This window comes from Cervus elaphus, chromosome X (genome assembly GCF_910594005.1).
Source record: "Cervus elaphus chromosome X, mCerEla1.1, whole genome shotgun sequence".
NCBI classification, from domain to species: Eukaryota; Metazoa; Chordata; class Mammalia; order Artiodactyla; family Cervidae; genus Cervus; species Cervus elaphus.
In genome coordinates, this window is record NC_057848.1 from 56246289 (window position 1) to 56263126 (window position 16838).

The 16838-nt window shown below is 39.2% G+C and overlaps 1 protein-coding gene and 1 non-coding gene across 2 annotated transcripts in view; both read right to left on the minus strand.

Annotated features, from left to right (window-relative positions):
- GPC3 (glypican 3) overlaps positions 1-16838 on the minus strand; it is a 449637-nt gene that overhangs the window by 404762 nt on the left and 28037 nt on the right. The window contains exon 2 of the mRNA XM_043897216.1: positions 12639-12800. Coding sequence (XP_043753151.1) covers positions 12639-12800 — 162 coding nt within the window. The remainder of the gene's footprint in view (positions 1-12638; positions 12801-16838) is intronic.
- On the minus strand, positions 15837-15909 carry TRNAG-CCC. The gene has a single exon. It is a non-coding gene; the product is annotated as a tRNA-Gly (tRNA).

A 16838-nucleotide genomic window follows, 5' to 3' on the forward strand; every position in this document is an offset into this window, starting at 1 on the left:
GGATCAATTCTGAGTTCCTTATTTTGACAAATACAGGTCACCCTCTCAACTCTCCCATGTCTACATTCACACAAAAGAAAAAATAACAAGAGTGCCACGAAGCTTCAACTGGAAATGCTTGAAAATATAATCAGTGCACATAAAGCACATTGAGATCTCTTGAGGAAAAGCGTGTACAAACCATACCTTTAAAATATTGAATATTTCTATTACAGTCTTAATATGCCTAGTATAGAAGATATGAGCAGAGAATTCGAGTTCAAGGAGTCCAAGTAAGTGTTTCCTCTAAGTAGATTTTATGAGCAAAGAAATGACAGACCCCCATGTTTCTCTAACACTGTAGTACCCACATTTTAACTAGGCCAAGAAAGAGAGGCCCTGTGTGGTATGGCTAACTACTTATGGGAGTGATTTCACCATACAACTATAGCAAATTTATTTCAGTTCCAGATATCACTTTCCCCATTAACTCAGGAGACCAAAGGAGCATAACCGCCTTCCTTTCATCCCTGTCAAACTCAGCAAGTTTCTCAGGAAGCAAATACTATTTAAATCATTTTCATAATTCTAAAATGCCTGTAAGACAAGCCCAGGGTCTAATTATGCCACTTAAATTTGTTGAAGATGTTTGGGTTTTTCTTTTTTTAATTTCAATACCGAAAGAGCCCAAGGGTTTAAAGCCCTAATAATCTAATAAACTTTGCTAAGTGAACATTGTAACAGATACGCCTGGATGGGATTTTGTAAATACCAGACAATTTCCCCTGATCTTTATCAGGGAAAAGAAGTCTAAATCTTTGGCAGGAAGAAATTAAATGTAGTGCAAAATAATAACATCTGGCCAGATTGTGTTTGTCAGAGTAGCAGCCCCTTTAGATGTCAGCCTGAAAAGTACTAAAATGAACTCTGAAGGGGGTGTGTGCGATTCTTTATGAGGCAATAGGAAAGGCTGCCGCGTTGCCATAGAATACTCGGGGTACAATTAACTCGCCAGAGTATGTCCCTACAGAGAATCATTTCACATCAATGGAATTTGAAGCCTTATGCCAAATAAAATTTGGGGGCCATTCTTGGGGCATTTTGTTTATTTCTCCATTACTGTACAGATTCCTAACAGCACTTTCTATTTCTCAAAACTCTCTACGATCATTTTTATCACTTCATAAATCTTATTTTTATCTTCTACCTCCAAGGGAGACAGTGTGGCTCAATGAAAAGAGCAATGACTTTGAAGTTAGAAACTTAATGCTGCCACTTACTGGTTATGTGGCCTTGGGCAGATTGCTTAATGGCTCTGAACTCCAGTTTCCATGTCTGTGAAATGGGGATAATAATACCTAGCCATATCAGTACCATAAGGAAGATTAATCAAACCTAGCACACAGACTTTCAGTAAACTTAGTTAACCTTGCTTCTCCTTCATGTAAGTGACCCAGATGAGTTCAAATGTCTAACCTCACCAGCTATCCAGAGGCCTCTGACCTTCAAGAAGGCTTAAGTTATGCAAGTATACACTATCTTCCCCTCCCATCAAAATACAAACAAAAGCCTTCAAGGTTATATTGGAAATAATATGTGTATCATTTAAGCCTCTTCTTCCACTATCTCCCATCTCAACCATCTGGCAGAGATTGCCAGAAAGAACATACTTTGTTTTTCTACTAATGATTACTTTGATGCATGAGATAACTTAATTGTTTATTGTTTTTCCTGCCTCTGATTTTTTTAAGCTGGCATTTAGAGAGGGAGAATTCTGGTCATTTCATAATTTAAAAAAAAAAAAAAAAAAGGTTTTCCTAATAAACAACTCTTTCCAGAATATGTACCACAAAACAATGCTAAACTGCTGATTTATCTGATAGGCTAGTGTGTCTGTTTCAAATGTTAATTGCTAGAAAGAGTACTGTTTTTCCAGTCCCCAGGGAATACGAGTGTGGACAGAAGGCTTTGGGTTTTCTCCCACCTACTGCTCTGTTGGACAGGAACAGGCACTTTGGCCTCACTGAATGAGTTTCTTTAGCTACCCTTCATGGGCTGGGCATGTGGGAGTAAACACGCATACTACTTCAAAGAATAGTTCCAGGGCCCATTTTCCCAGCTGGGAAGGTGGGAAGGATGCCCAGAATCCATGCTCCAGGCCGAGACTGGTGGCAGGCAACATTTCACCACCCTCCCAGGGCCTTTCCAGCTACCAGAGCACAGACTCCAGTGCAATTCTAGACCAAGATTATATCCTAGTAATGGTTAGAAAGGTCTCAAATCCACAGGGAAAAGAAGGCAATGCTGATAGCAGTACTATAAACAGGAACTCATTCAGACTAATGGTCAGTGTCAAAGATAACTGAATAATAACAACAATAATTCTTTAAACTTTTCAAAGCATTTTTATATACATTACCTCTTTTGGTCCTCAAAAGCTCTGGCAAGTTGGTAGATCGGGTGTTATCACACACATAAGAAAACAAATTCAGACACTTTAAATTACTTACCAATTTTTACACAGCTACTGTCAGAATAGGAAATAGAACATGTCTTTGATTCATCTAAGGCTAATATCAATTAGGCAAAATCAAAAGGCTATATTGAAAGCCTAAGGAAGATATTGATACATTTGACTGGAAGTGTTTTTAAAGCACCATAAAAAATGACTATTGAATTAACAAATCAGTAAAATCAATTTATAACATATAAAATGGGTTATGATCCTGAATATATAAAGAGCTCTTAAAAATCAATAAGGGCATTTCAATAAGAACAATGAATAGCTAAATTTTTTAAAACATGAAAGAATATTAATGAGAAAAATCACAAAATAAAAAGTACAAATGATCAACAAAGTTTCCTGATAAGAAAAGAGTACTATTTCTTTACCTAAACTGGGGTTATTCTAAAAGGGCAAATGGTCAGGAAAATGGACAGGTAAATGTGAGAAACCTTAAAAACTGCATAAGCCCCTGACTCAGCAATTCCAGTTCTAAGAATTTATCCTAAGGAAATAAAGATATGCATAAATACTTACTTACATGGACATTATTTTACTATGGTCAACCGAAAGCAACCTAAATTTCTAACAGTAGACAGAGTTGGATTAATAACATATGTGAAAACAGCATGACTAAGTACTAGGTAGCCTCTAAATATTCTATTGCTATTATATTATAGAAATATTTACAGGGAAAGATGGCTATATTGCATTACTTGAAAGAGCAGTGTAATCCATTTTTTAAATATATACATACTTATATCTGTACAATACTGAACAAAAGTATGTTAAATTATATACTAAAACATTAATAGTAGTTATCCTCTGGAGGATAGAATGTGGGTCATTTTATTTTCTACTGTTTCATTTCTTTGTCTTTTTATTTCATTTTATCTAATAAACATGTATATTCATTTGTATACTAAAAAGTTATTTTAAAAAAAGAATATTCTCAAAGTTTGGTGTATTACTTTAAAGTGCCCACAGTAATCAAGAATGACATATAAGAGTGTATCTGGAAAAGCTGATAGATGCCACCATTCTTGTTATTCTTGGTCACAAGATGTACATCTTTGGCTTTGCACTTTGTTCACAGTTCTCCGTGAAGAGGTTAGGCTGGAGAAAAAGACCAGCCAGGGAATGGTGAGGCCAGAGGCAGAGGCAGAGGCTCAGGTAAACATAAGACATTCCATCACAATGGGAAAGCATCAATCCACTGTCTAGACTTTTAAGATCTTACATCTGAGTAGACTTCAAAACCTTGGAGTAAATGCTGTAGGCAATAGCTTATACTTTTCTGTCCATCTGGCCATCGTGGTAGTGATTGCAGAGGAAGTGGAAGAGACAGCAACCTGCTTCTACTAATATTACTTATTTTAATTGTGTGTGTATGTGTATGTTTCTGAAACATTTACTGAGTGTCCACTATCTCATTGGGGGATACAGGGTTGAGGTAGAATACACATAAGCCCCACCTTCAGAGAGGTTATTCTCTAGTAAAGGAGATTCATGTTAATAAAATAACCATCATATATCACTATCAACTCGGTAAGTGCTAGAAAGAAAAAACATAGGATCCCAGGAGGGGGAATACAGTAGAACTTGGTCTAATCTGATAATTACATTTCAGTTAATCAAGTCCAGTACTAATGCTAAAGAACTTCAACCAAAGGTGGGAAGCAAGATAAACATCCTAATTTCATCATTTTTGTTCTCCTTCCTCTCCTATCAACCCAATGAAATCAGAGTCTGCCATTGCTACTTAGATCGAGAGGCTACATTAACTCATTCAGACCACTAGGGGACCGTGGAGAAAACATATGCTCTTTAGTCTTAAGTATACACATACACACAGAGAAAGAATGAAAACACACAGAAATGCTATTTTCTGAAAATATAGTTTTCTCTGAATGACAAGATTATGAGTGGGTATATTAGAGCATTGCATATCAATTAAATGATATTATAACATGAAAAGCATTTTTAATGTATATGTGCCAGGTATGTGACATTCAATACAGGTATTATATTTCATACACAATTATGCTTATAAATGTACGAGAAGGAATAACAAAAACAATGGCTACCATGCATTTGGTTCCTATAGACCAGCACAGAGGTGAGTTCTTCCATCCTCACTAGATTTAACCCTCTTTAATTCAAGGCTCAGAGAGAAGTGACTTGCCCTTGGTTACAAAGAGAGGAGGTAGGAGAACTGGGACTTAGATTCCAGTCTGCCTGAAGCCAGAGCACATGCCCGTCTCATTACGCCCCCACCTCCTGCTTCTTGCCTAGGTGTTTTGTCCTTTCCAAAGGGATAACTATTTTCCAAAGGGCTAGTTAGGAAGTTCAGAAAGACTTCTATCTAATAGGCAATTAATAATGTTTAAAGTTTAGCTTAAATTTACAGAAAGATGTGTACTGATTTACCTAACTCCCTCACTGGCCCTTCTCTTTGATCAAGAGCCACATCTGTCTGGAGAATTCATACAAGCAATCTCTTCCAAGAATCTCTGCCCTCTGGTTGAAATTAATCTCTTCCAACCCCACAGCCCCATACAGAGGTGAATTTCCTATGAAGTTAATGAAACAAACTACAGGGACCCGCACTTGCAAGCCTCCTTCTAGAAGGACCACAGGCATTTTGTTTTTGCACATTTGTCTCCTTTTTCTAAGAGGGCCTTCAAATTCTGTAAGCTTTGAGCCTTAAAAAACCTGGATCCACTCCTAACCCCTATAGAGAAACCTGCTAACATTTTTCTTACTGAATTTCTCATAGGATGCCTTGTACCCAAATCACTCATGTATAAAAGTCTTGGTTTCTGAAGTTTGAGCTATTCGAAAGTAGGCATGAAGTAGTTTTTATCTTTGAATTCCCTACACCTGCCTGCCTTCAGATGTGCTAGATACTTGCTCAGCAAATGTTACTTAGTTAAATATAGTAGAATTCCCATGCAAGAAAGCTAGAACTGGGGAGATTGTCCTTGACCATGAAACAAAATACACCAGTGGCTATAAAATACGTGGTGATTAAGGGCACAGGCTCTGGAGCTGTATGTCCAAGGTTCAACTCCTGTCTGTTCCATTTATTTATTGGCTACGCAACTTTAGACAAGTTACTTAATCTCTCTAAGCCTCTACTTCCTCAGCAATAAAATGAGGCTAATAATGAATAGTACCAACTTCGCAGGGTTGGTGTGAGGTCTAAATGAGATAATATAAGTAAAACATTTTAGAACAGGAAATTTTTCATTCATCTCTCACTGACTTAAATACATATTCGGACAGGAGGTTTCTGATTCTTACTGCAAGCCTTCAACTTTCTCTCCTCCACATCTCCTACCTCTGCCACCTGCTGCTGCTGCTGCTAAGTCGCTTCAGTCGTGTCCGACTCTGTGCGACCCCATAGACGGCAGCCCATCAGGCTCCCCCGTCCCTGGGATTCTCCAGGCAAGAGTGGGTTGCCATTTACTTCTATAATGCATGAAAGTGAAAAGTGAAAGTGAAGTCGCTCAGTTGTGTCCGACTCTTAGCGACCCCATGGACTGTAGCCTACCAGGCTCCTCTGTCCATGGGATTTTCCAGGCAAGAGTACTGGAGTGGGGTGCCATTGTCTTCTCCGCTCTGCCACCTAGACTCATTCAAACCCAGCCCAAGTGATCCCAGAGCCTGCCATCTTGAACTTACACTCCACTGCTGAACTGAGAAGCAAGGGAGGAAACCAAAGACATGAAACCCAGTTCAGCTTTTGCAGGTGGCCTGGATGTGAGCTGATGGAGCCTAAAACTAAAATCAGAGAAACAGAGCTAGAAGGCAATGGTATGTGATTAATGATATGACTGAGACCTAGGGAAGGCAAAGGGGAACAGAATGTGGGGAGAAGATGGGAGGAAGTATGAAAGCAGCAGCAAGACGTGATGACTGAATGAAAGAGCAGACAGCAAAAGGAGGAGTACCACAGTGTGCAGCAGGCCCTGGAAGCATCTCACAGTCAATAGAAGGAAAGGTGTTTTTCATTTCTGTGATACCACTTCCAGCTTAAAGGAAAATTGTTTCTACCTCCACTCAACTGACAGGAGAATTCAAATCTCTGGAACATATGCTTCATTACTCCGCTATCAGGTAGTACAACTCAGTGAGACAGAAAGAGGAGGAAGAACATATGTTTTCAGAAAGTAAACAAATCCCAGTAGGGGAGGGGAGGGAGTAATCACTCCAGGCAAAAGTGGTATTTTTCCTGGAAGCTTCTAGAGGGCAGGGACAATTTCCTTTAATTTGCTTTGTCAGGCCCACTAGTGAGAAGGTGGGCAGTGATGATGGCAGCTCCAGGGGGGAGTTCAGAACCAAGGGGCACAGGCTAGGGTAAAGGGTTAATCTGCATAATCTCCTCACCCCACTATTGGCCCAGGAACAGTCCCCATCTGCCCACTGAGTCATATTTCTAAGCTCCTTTTATTAAACAGTTTTCAGTCTAATGACTGACTTCTAAATTAATAGAGGGCACAGGAAAGGTTTACAACTCTACCCACACACACACACCGCCCCCCCCCCCCCCGCACCGTCTCTGGCTCTGCTACAGCCACAGAATTTTGAAACTGGATTAAATCCAAAAAGTTCTTAGTTTAAAACCAAAATAACTTTAAACACCCAGTTTCCAATTGTTCTTCCAATAGTACTAATAATTAATCACATTTTTAAAAACTTTATAACCAAAATATCTCTTTGAGTCAGCACCATAAAAGTTCACTAATTAAAGCCAGCATCTTCTGGCCTCTGATGAGAAATTCACCCTTTTATAATGGGATTACTAGAGCTTTGCTGTACAGATGAGTGGTTTGATTAATAATTTACATTTTTGAGGATATATAACCTCACTCATGGTCATGGTCCTGCGTTCCTAAAATTCTCCAATTCAGTTCAATGTTATTATATTTGGTCCTGGCAAATGAATTAAGTCCTGATTAGACATCAGTGTAATTATTCTCTCCTGTATATTGTTTTCGAAAAAGAAAGGGTTGTGACAGAATGGCTCGCGGTTTGTGCCGAGGACTCACTGCAGCTCAGCATGGGCATGAGAATTGTCAGGCTAAGCAGGAGGAAAAAAAGTGTGAAATGGAGAAAAATTGCTCAGTACTCACTTAAAACCCCCACGTTATAAAAACTAAATTAACAAATGATTGAATCTCAAAAACATGTTTATCAACATTCAAGCAATTATTTAGTCACATATTAACTGTGAAGGAAAAAAGCTTTGCTTGAATAATGTCTCTAAACAGTTATTTCAAGCAGAAATGACTGGAGAAATTGCTCTGAGCTGATGGAAAAGGGTGTTCTAACCAAGGACAATTTTATTTAGGGGGGAGTGGGAGAGACAGGAATCTGACAGAAAAAAAAAAAAAGAGCAGATGGAAATGGAAAATAAGGGAGCAGAGAAAGAAAAGAAGTGCAGAGCACTGCCCCCGCCCCATTCATCTCTTCCATGGAAAGCAGGTAGGAGAAAGCCTTCCAACACTGGATGAAGACAGCACTTTTCTTGCTCTCTGCCCTGGTAGAATGGACCAGAAAATGCAATGAAAACATGACCTGAACACAACAATGCCTTTGTGATCTAGCCTCTCATTTGTGTGTAAAAATATACCAGGTAGGGGCCTTCTGAGAAGATTTCAGAAGCTGAAAAAAAGGATTGCTCATGGAAGTATTGGCATTTCAAACAGCGCAGCTTCATATCTATGAATGCATAAAATAAATCTCTCTTTCAAAGGGTCCTTTGCCTAAGTGCTCTGTCTCCTGTGCACTAGAGCTGCTTCAGCATCACCTACACCTGGCAAAAGTTGCTGAATTACATCAGGAACTCCAGCTTTATCTAGGTTACTGTCTGCAATAATAATGCATCATTTATCTGGCCCATGTGGGGTGAAGCAGCCACAAAAACGAGCTGTCTAGATAATATTGCATGTATATAGTGTTTTACAGTTTTCAAGACATTTTCGCATACATTACCTCTACTCCTGAGGGAAGCAGGACTGTAATTATTGTCTCCATTTTGCAGATAAGAAAACTGAGGCTATTAGAGTCTAAATAACCACTCAAAGTCATAAAGCCCATAAACATAGAACCAGAATTTAGATTTTTCTGACTCCAAGTCCAGCATGTCCTCCTTTGCCTTTCAGCACCAAAAATATTTTTAGCCATTCAAAATGGAAATATTCAAAATGGGGAAAAACAAATGAACATAACTTGATCTTTCCGTATCAATTCATAGCCATCACTAGGGACATTAGTTGTTGGATCTACTATAATCTAGGGGCTATGAGGCACGTAGCAATATAACCCTCTATAAGATGCTCCCAGCTGCCACATTCAATGAGTGCCAGAGTCACTTTTATGTCCTCTTCTCTTCCTGTCATTCGTTAATGTCTTGCTCCTCATATGTACTTTCCTCTGGTAGTCTTTCAAAAAAACCCTTCTAATTAACTGCTTATCTACTAGTGACTAGAAAGCTAGAAAATCAAGTTTTTCTGTGCATAAATGCAGAACAGTAGTAAGCTCTGAACAAGGACCCAGGAGCTCGCAGATGAGTCAACTACATAAGCAGGAGCTTCATTTTAGGTGCCCAGAGATGTTTTCTGCTTACCCACCATTTCTCCTCTCCGATAGAGAGACTTTCAGTTGTGAGGGAGGCAACTTCCAGAAAAGCAAAGTGTTGCTACATTCTGAAGAGTATTCTCACTCCAAGTCAGTGGTAACTGGGGGAAGACTGGAATCCTCTAACCTACAGAAAACACCTGGACATACCCCAAATATTTCCTGATGGTGCATGTGTGCTCAGTCACTTCAGCTGTGTCCAACTCTCTGCAGCCCCATGGACTGCAGCCTGCCAGGCTCCTTAGTCCACGGGATTCTCCATGCAAGACTACTAGGGTTGCCATGCCCTCCTCCAGGGGATCTTCCCGTACAAGTTTAAAATTCTACAAAGAAAGCAGAACTCAAGGCTTGAAGGTATAGAGGTGGTGGAGATATGATGAAAAATTCCGAATTCTATCCCATTTTTCTTCTCAAGGACCACAAATCCTACAACTTCTTAATTTTGTTTTACCTCAAGCACACTAAGAACAAGGAAAACCATGTCACATGATGGCTTGGAAAAAGCTGGGCATCAATGAGCTTCCTCATCTGTAAAATGGAGACGATTACAGTATGAACTTCATAGGGCTGCTGGGAAAACTGAATGAGAGATAATTATGTAAAAGTAAGCGTCATATAGTAGGCACTTAACAAACTGTCACTATCACTATTATTATTATCATTATCATCATCATCATCCTCATTATTAGGTAGTGAAGAAAAAAAGAAAAGGAAATCTACTTTAAGTGAAGGGGTTTTTCAAAAAGAATTAATTAAGCAGAAACAAAAAACAATTGTGCTGCCCCATTTTACTTAGCACATCAAAGTAAATTAAATTTAGGAAACGAGGCAATGCAAAGATTGAAAATAAAGAACAACTTTTTTAATGCTTCAATCATTATCCAAACAACATTAGCAGTAGAGCATTCCAACCACTGTAGCAAAGGGCCCCAGGCTCATTTATGAGGGCAAAGGCTTCCTACAAAAGAAGACATAAACTCCAAATCGAGGCAGTAAGGATTGCTCGTGGAACTGTGCACATATTTGCAGAACGCACTCACTGCTTAATACCCCCAATGTGGACTAGTGAAAGAATCCTAAAGAGATTGTGGATGTAGGCCACGATCAAGATGCGCTTCCTTCAACTTCATGTGGTGAAAACAGCTCACATCAAATTTCACAGGAGTGAAGTATTGGAGCAATTTTCTCAATAAATTGTTCTACCGGAATCTCAGGGATGGGGTGTATTTTAGAGAAAGAGCAACTGTGCTCCCAATTTAAATTAACTGGAATACTAAGTAGTTATAAGAAAAAAAGGAGATACTCTTTTTCTCAGTAATTAATAATACATCATCTTGTAGCAGTCCCTGATTGTAGTCTTGTCTCTCCAAACAAGGGGACAATCTTACAGAAAGGATTTGGGGCAATGTCTCTACAAGCATGGTATAATTGCCTTGAGGTCTAGGACCAAATTTTATTTTTTCTTTTGGGGTTTATTTTTCCTAAGAAAAAATTAGCAGGAAAGGAGTAAGAAGACAGAATAAAACAGATACCAAATGAGTACACATGGTAACAAGGCACCAGACTTGAGAAGGCGACATCAGCAATGAATTTACACATCAGTTGTCTCCAGGTTCCTTTGCTAGGGTTGTCCTTCTGTCTGTCCCCACAATTTAAGAAATGCTGTGTGTGTGTGTGTGTGTGAGAGAGAGAGAGAGAGAGAGAGAGAGAGAGAGAGAAAGAGAAAGAGAAAGAGAGAGACAGAGGACAACTAATAGGTATTGTCCCCCCGTCCCTACCATCTATTCACATGACAAGTGTTCAACTTGCATTCTAAAGCAGCCATGGTTGGATGCTAATCCAAAATCTTGTCAAAACTTTCTCTCCTCCTCTTGCGCTGTTCCAGAAGTAGAAAACACAACATGCAAAATGCAGAACTGGATGGAGATATGAATGCTGACATACAAGGTCCTCAGATGGACAGCCGCATCATCTTACTCTGCACTACAATACCAGTGTGATCACGCCACCAGCCTGCTCCAGCCAGGAAAAGGTAGCAAGATAACATCTGTGAGCTTGGTTTCTCCGGGAATGAAACAAATCACAAATCCTACTTCTAGAAAAGCACCTTGACACCCCACAGAGTAAGATTCAGCCTTACTTCGACTTGATTGTCGGTGTCACATCACTTCTCATCACCCCACTTTCACCCAACGGATCAGCTCCAAAACTAATCTAAGAAGTACATGAATGGTACATGTATTTTTAAAATGAGCTTAAATTATTCATTCTTTTGCCAAATTGTTAGTCTCAACAAACTCTTCACAAGAGTCTGACTGCATAAATAGCTTTAACAAATACTTCAAGCTTCTGTATTATACTTCATATAATCAGCCCAATGTCCCCTGAGGCTTTGACCCAAGAAACTCTTGTGAATGTATGTTTTATTAGCTAATTTGAATAATTTTCTTAGCTAATTCTAAGTATTTTGTTACAATAGACAAAATAAGCTATAATCAGCCCACCTTACAATTCAAACAGGTTAATTCTTATAAAGGTGTTATAAATCAAAAGATTTTGAATGTCAAGTAGTCAGAAGTGGTTTTCTTTTTCACCTGACCCCAATTCTCTCCTTGTGGGACAAGAAGGCAGCTCATTCCATCTGCTTAAGGAAGGATAGAAGAAATCTCCAATATCCATAATTAACTTTCCTTCACAGAAAGTTGATGTAATGAAGCAGCTAAAAGCAAATGCTCAGAGTCAGGCTGTCTAGGTTCAAATCCTACTTTCCCCATTTATTAGTTGTGTGACCTTGGGCAAGTTACTTAACCACTCTGTGCCTTGAGTTTTCATCCATAAAATGGGGAAACTAATACTACTACTTACTTCATAGGGTTTACTGTGAGGATTAAATGAGTTAATATATGTAAAACACTTAAAAGAGTACCTGGCACATAATGCTACACACATATTTGCTATCACCACTATCATCATCCTCCTAGCTATCCTTTACAGTCATACACAGACATAGTAAGTACTGAGACTCAGAAAGAGAGGAAAGATAGCCACTCACACAGATGAGAAAATGTGGAGCCATTAAGCCAGTTTCTCCCTCTTAAATGAAAATAGTCCCAGTGGTCAGAAAGAGTTTGTGCATGTTCCACAAATATCCAACTAACTTGTGCAGAAAACTGGTATTTAAGTAAACTTTTTTGTGTTTTAAACAAGTTTAATGGGCTAGTGGAGAAAAAGTACCATTTACTCTTTCTTCAGAGATTTACATCCTTTCCATACAGGTAAACAGAATGTCCTTGGACTATGATTTTTGACAATACCCACCTTCCCAAAGGTTGTAATGTGGCTTCTTTAAAAACCATGTTTTTCCTTAACCAGAATCTCTCACTGGGAGGTTTTTATATCAAGTATTAATACTGGAATGGTAATTTCTAAATTATACTTACCATGTGAAAAGCCCAGTGCCCAAATAATGATGCCATTGCACAGCACATCTCAAATGATGCCCAGAACTCACCTTGGAAAACTGCAGCATTCTGAATAATTAACAACTTGAGCTCCATACTTGCAGACTGAAGCAGTTGTTCCATGTTCAGTCGTGCTGTTAGTTGATACTTTTCTTCCATCTTTCTTGAGCAGCATGTTGGGCCTTTGGGGAGACACACTTGCAAATCTGATCCTGAAACAAATAAGATTTTCATGTTTCAGTAAGCAGAATGTCACACACACAAAGCAAATACAGCAAAACAATGCATTTCTTTTAAAATACAGTAAAATTCTGATTATTTAAAATTACAGTTTATCTTAAATAACCCCTGATTTCTCCCAGTTATCCTTATGACTGAATCTTTTTGAATAACCATGAGAACTTATTGCCTAATTGCCTAGGTTTGACTCATAAATTCTGCATAAACTAATTTATAGCACAAAGTATACGTCATTGAACACCAATATTTAATTTGCCTGTTAAAAGATCAGTCTTCACTCCTACAATTTCTTTTTCATGACTATAATTTATGAATGAGAACACAACCAAGAAGCAATTTTCAAACTTCCAGTTATGATTTCCAAGTGAAATGCATGTGTGGCCAATCCCATGCTGCTAATATTAACATGCAGACAGTCACCAAAATGCCTTACAACCCCAACAATTCTAGCTCTATCACAAATGCCAAACTCTTGTTCCTCTGAATTTCTGAGCCACCTCTTCCCTGCCTCCCAAAGGATGCAGAATGCTTTTTTAGTTTGGTATCTTGACAAAGATTTTCCAAATGAATCATCTTCTCAATTATTCCAAAATTAGGGAATCAGAACCTTTTCTTCTCAGTCCTTATTCAATGTGACACTTTGCAGTCCTCACAGTAAACCAATCCCTATTTAAAATTCTCCCCATCCCTTGCTTTAGTGAACCCACTCTGACCCCACACACCCCCACACACCCCCCTACTGCTATGGCTACTCTTATCTGTCTTTTCTTGCTTCCTATTCTTCTGCCTAACACATAAATGTTGTTGACTCCCTTTCTCATTCTCCAGTTCTCTCAACCCTGATGATCTGATATAACTCCTATGAATGCTGAACTCTCTAATCCTGACTTTACCTCTCTTCTCAGCTCCCAAATCCCACATTTTCAAACTACTCTATGGGAATCTCAAATTCAGCATACCCCAAACTGAACTCAATATATCCCAGAAGCACAGACACAAAGTATTCTCCTGTATTCTGTATCTCAGTTAACAATTACCATCTACCAAGTTTCCCAATGATAAAAACCCCTTTTGCTGTCTTCTGCTCTTCACTGGTGACTCAACACATTCCTGTATCCCCAGAAGTCATCAGTATGTGAAAGAAAATTGAAGCCATGGGAGTAAGAGTCGTTCAACAAATGTTTTATTGGGTATCCATTTTGTGCCAGCACTGTGGGTATATAGCAGTCCTATAACAACCCTGCCCCTGTGGAGCTTACATTCTGAGAGACAGCAAACTGCATATGTAAGGTCAAGTAGTGATAAATGCTACAGATTTAAAAAAAAAACTAAGTAAAGGGAAAACAAACTGTGGTATATACATACAATAGAATACTACTCAGCCATAAAAAGAAATAAACTATTGATACATGCCACCACACGGATGAACCCCCAAAACATTATGCTAGGTGAAAGAAACCTGATTTTAATATTACCTACTGTATGGTTCCATCTAGAAAGTGAAAATTCATAGTAACAGAAAGCAGTTCAGTGGTTGTTGGGGAAGATGGAGGGCAAGGAGGAGGTGAGAGTGAGGAAATTTGGGAGAGTGATTGGTATGCTCATTATTTTGATTGTGATTGACTGTTTCATGGCTGTAGGCATATGTCAAATTGTCAAAGGGTACCCTTAAAATATTTGTGGTATGTCAATTAAACTTCAATACAGCTGCTGATTTTTTTAATGTTTAAGAAACAAACTAAGGGACATAGGGGATGTGGTAGCTGCAGGGATGACTCTATTTGTATAGGGTAATCAGGGATGGTTTCTTTCACAAGGTGACATTTGAGAAGTGAGAAACAGGAGGGAGTCCCATGATTTTATATCCTCTACCAGTACTAGTAAATATTAGGGCTCAATGAATATTTAAGTCTAATCCCCTTCTTCTGTAATTCCTGTTTTACTCAAACTTTCCCTTCAACAAGCATCTGTCGAGCTCCTTCTGTAGTGGCCATGAACATGGGCATCTCAGACCTCCTGCCGCAGGGTGTATAACCGACTAACGACCCCAGCTGCTGCACTCTGCATTGACTGCCACATTATACCTAGGCCACAATCCTTAGGGGCTGCTCCCAGCCAAGGACTGAGCATGGCAAAGTGCTGACAGGCATTTTTGGCTTCAGGACTCCCCACTGACCTTGACAAAACTTCCTTAAAACTGCCCTGCAGTTTACATTCTTTCTACTCAATCCTCCTTCCTTCCCTCTCTCCTCTACAGGGGTCAGACCTACACCACAGTCAAATGGCTTCTCCAGCATCCTTCAATTCCCTGCTCATTTTCTTCCCCAGTGTTTTCCCCAATAAATTTCTTGCACATCTAGTTGACATCTGCTTCTCAGAGGACCCAGGCTAACATATCTCCTATGTGCCAAGCACTGTGTTACATAGGTACAGCTTTCAACAAGAGAAACATGGACTGTCTAAAGGGATTAAGAGATGAATACCTAGTGCATATAAATGAGTGCAATAAAGCAATATCATTAGCTCGGTTGACAAAACATGTATATGGGATATCCCCCAGAGGGGGGACACCCCCAAAGTTCCATGAAGTGGTTGGCAAAGTAACCTAAGTGCAGCTGTGTTCAGTTGTGTTCGACTCTTTGCAAACCCATGGGTTGTAGCTCACCAGGCTCCTCTGTCCATGGGATTCTCCAGGCAAGAACACTGGAGTGGGTTGCCATTCCCTTCTCCAGGGGATCTCCCCAACCCAGGGATCAAACCTATGCCTCTGCCATCTCCTGCATTGGCAGGCCAGTTCTTTATCACTGTGCCACCTGGGAAGCCCTGGCAAAGTAAAGTTTCATAATAAACATCAAATCTTACTGAAGTGAGGCTAGAAAGCATATTCAGAAATTTTTTAAAAAATATTTATTTTTTATTTAGCTACAGTGGGTCTTAGTTGCTGCACATGGGATCTTCGATCTTCACTGCAGCATGTGGGATCTTTAGTTGTGACATGTGGAATCTAGTTCTCTGACCAGGGATTGAACCTGGGCCCCCTGCATTGGGAGTGCAGAGTCTTAGCCACTGGACCACCAAGGAAGTCCCCATATTCAGACATTTTAGACAGCTTTTCAATACCTGAGGTGTTGTTTTTGGTAGGGGGGATTAGTTAGCCATAAGTTATCAGAAAATTGATTATTACAATGTCTCATTTCCCTATGAAGTCTAGTTAATCATAGCCTTAATGTATGTGTCCAAATTTTGTTAATTTAGGAATGAAATTAATCAAGTTCAACCTCACATAACATCACTGTTGGAGTTCACAGTATTGACTTCAACCTCTCCACTTCCCCCTCCTCAAGGGAGCTGCTGACAAAAGTAGTGAAGGAGAACACAGATAATATGTATCACCGAACCTAATCCAGCACTGTGATTTATAGTACTGGATGGAAAGGTGATATTTAATGTGTCAAAATACAATTTGGGGTCTGGAGACACAGAGTTCAGATTTATCTCCTATAAATGTCAATCTCATATACAAGCCTTAAACCAATTTTAAATAGGGTCTAAGCTCAAAGGCTTTATTATTATCTTCAGGAAAAAAAAAAAACAGAGCTCTCTAGCTCATGGTGTTCTTTCTATAAGAAGTTACAAAGTGTAACGCTTTTCTAAAAGTAGAAACTGATGCAGTTTACTGGACCAAGGAAGGAAAGAGTCCCCTTGGGGACATGTGGTTAATCTAGATTTAAACAAGGGTAGTTGAGACAGATGTGTAGATATGAAAAATCCTACATAGCAGCCAATTTCCGTACACCAAGTTCCTGTCCATTTAGCAAGGTTTAATTTATTTTCTTAGTAAACTGATACCTAAGTAGTGTGTGTTTAAAATACCTTTATTTGCATACATTCTTAAAATTAAATGTTATAGATAAACTCTTTGTGTTTCTAAACTGGTGTTTCATCACTGGTGAAGATCTCCAGTTTTCAAGAATGGTGGAGTTTATTTGGCAGGGTGGCTGTTAGTACTG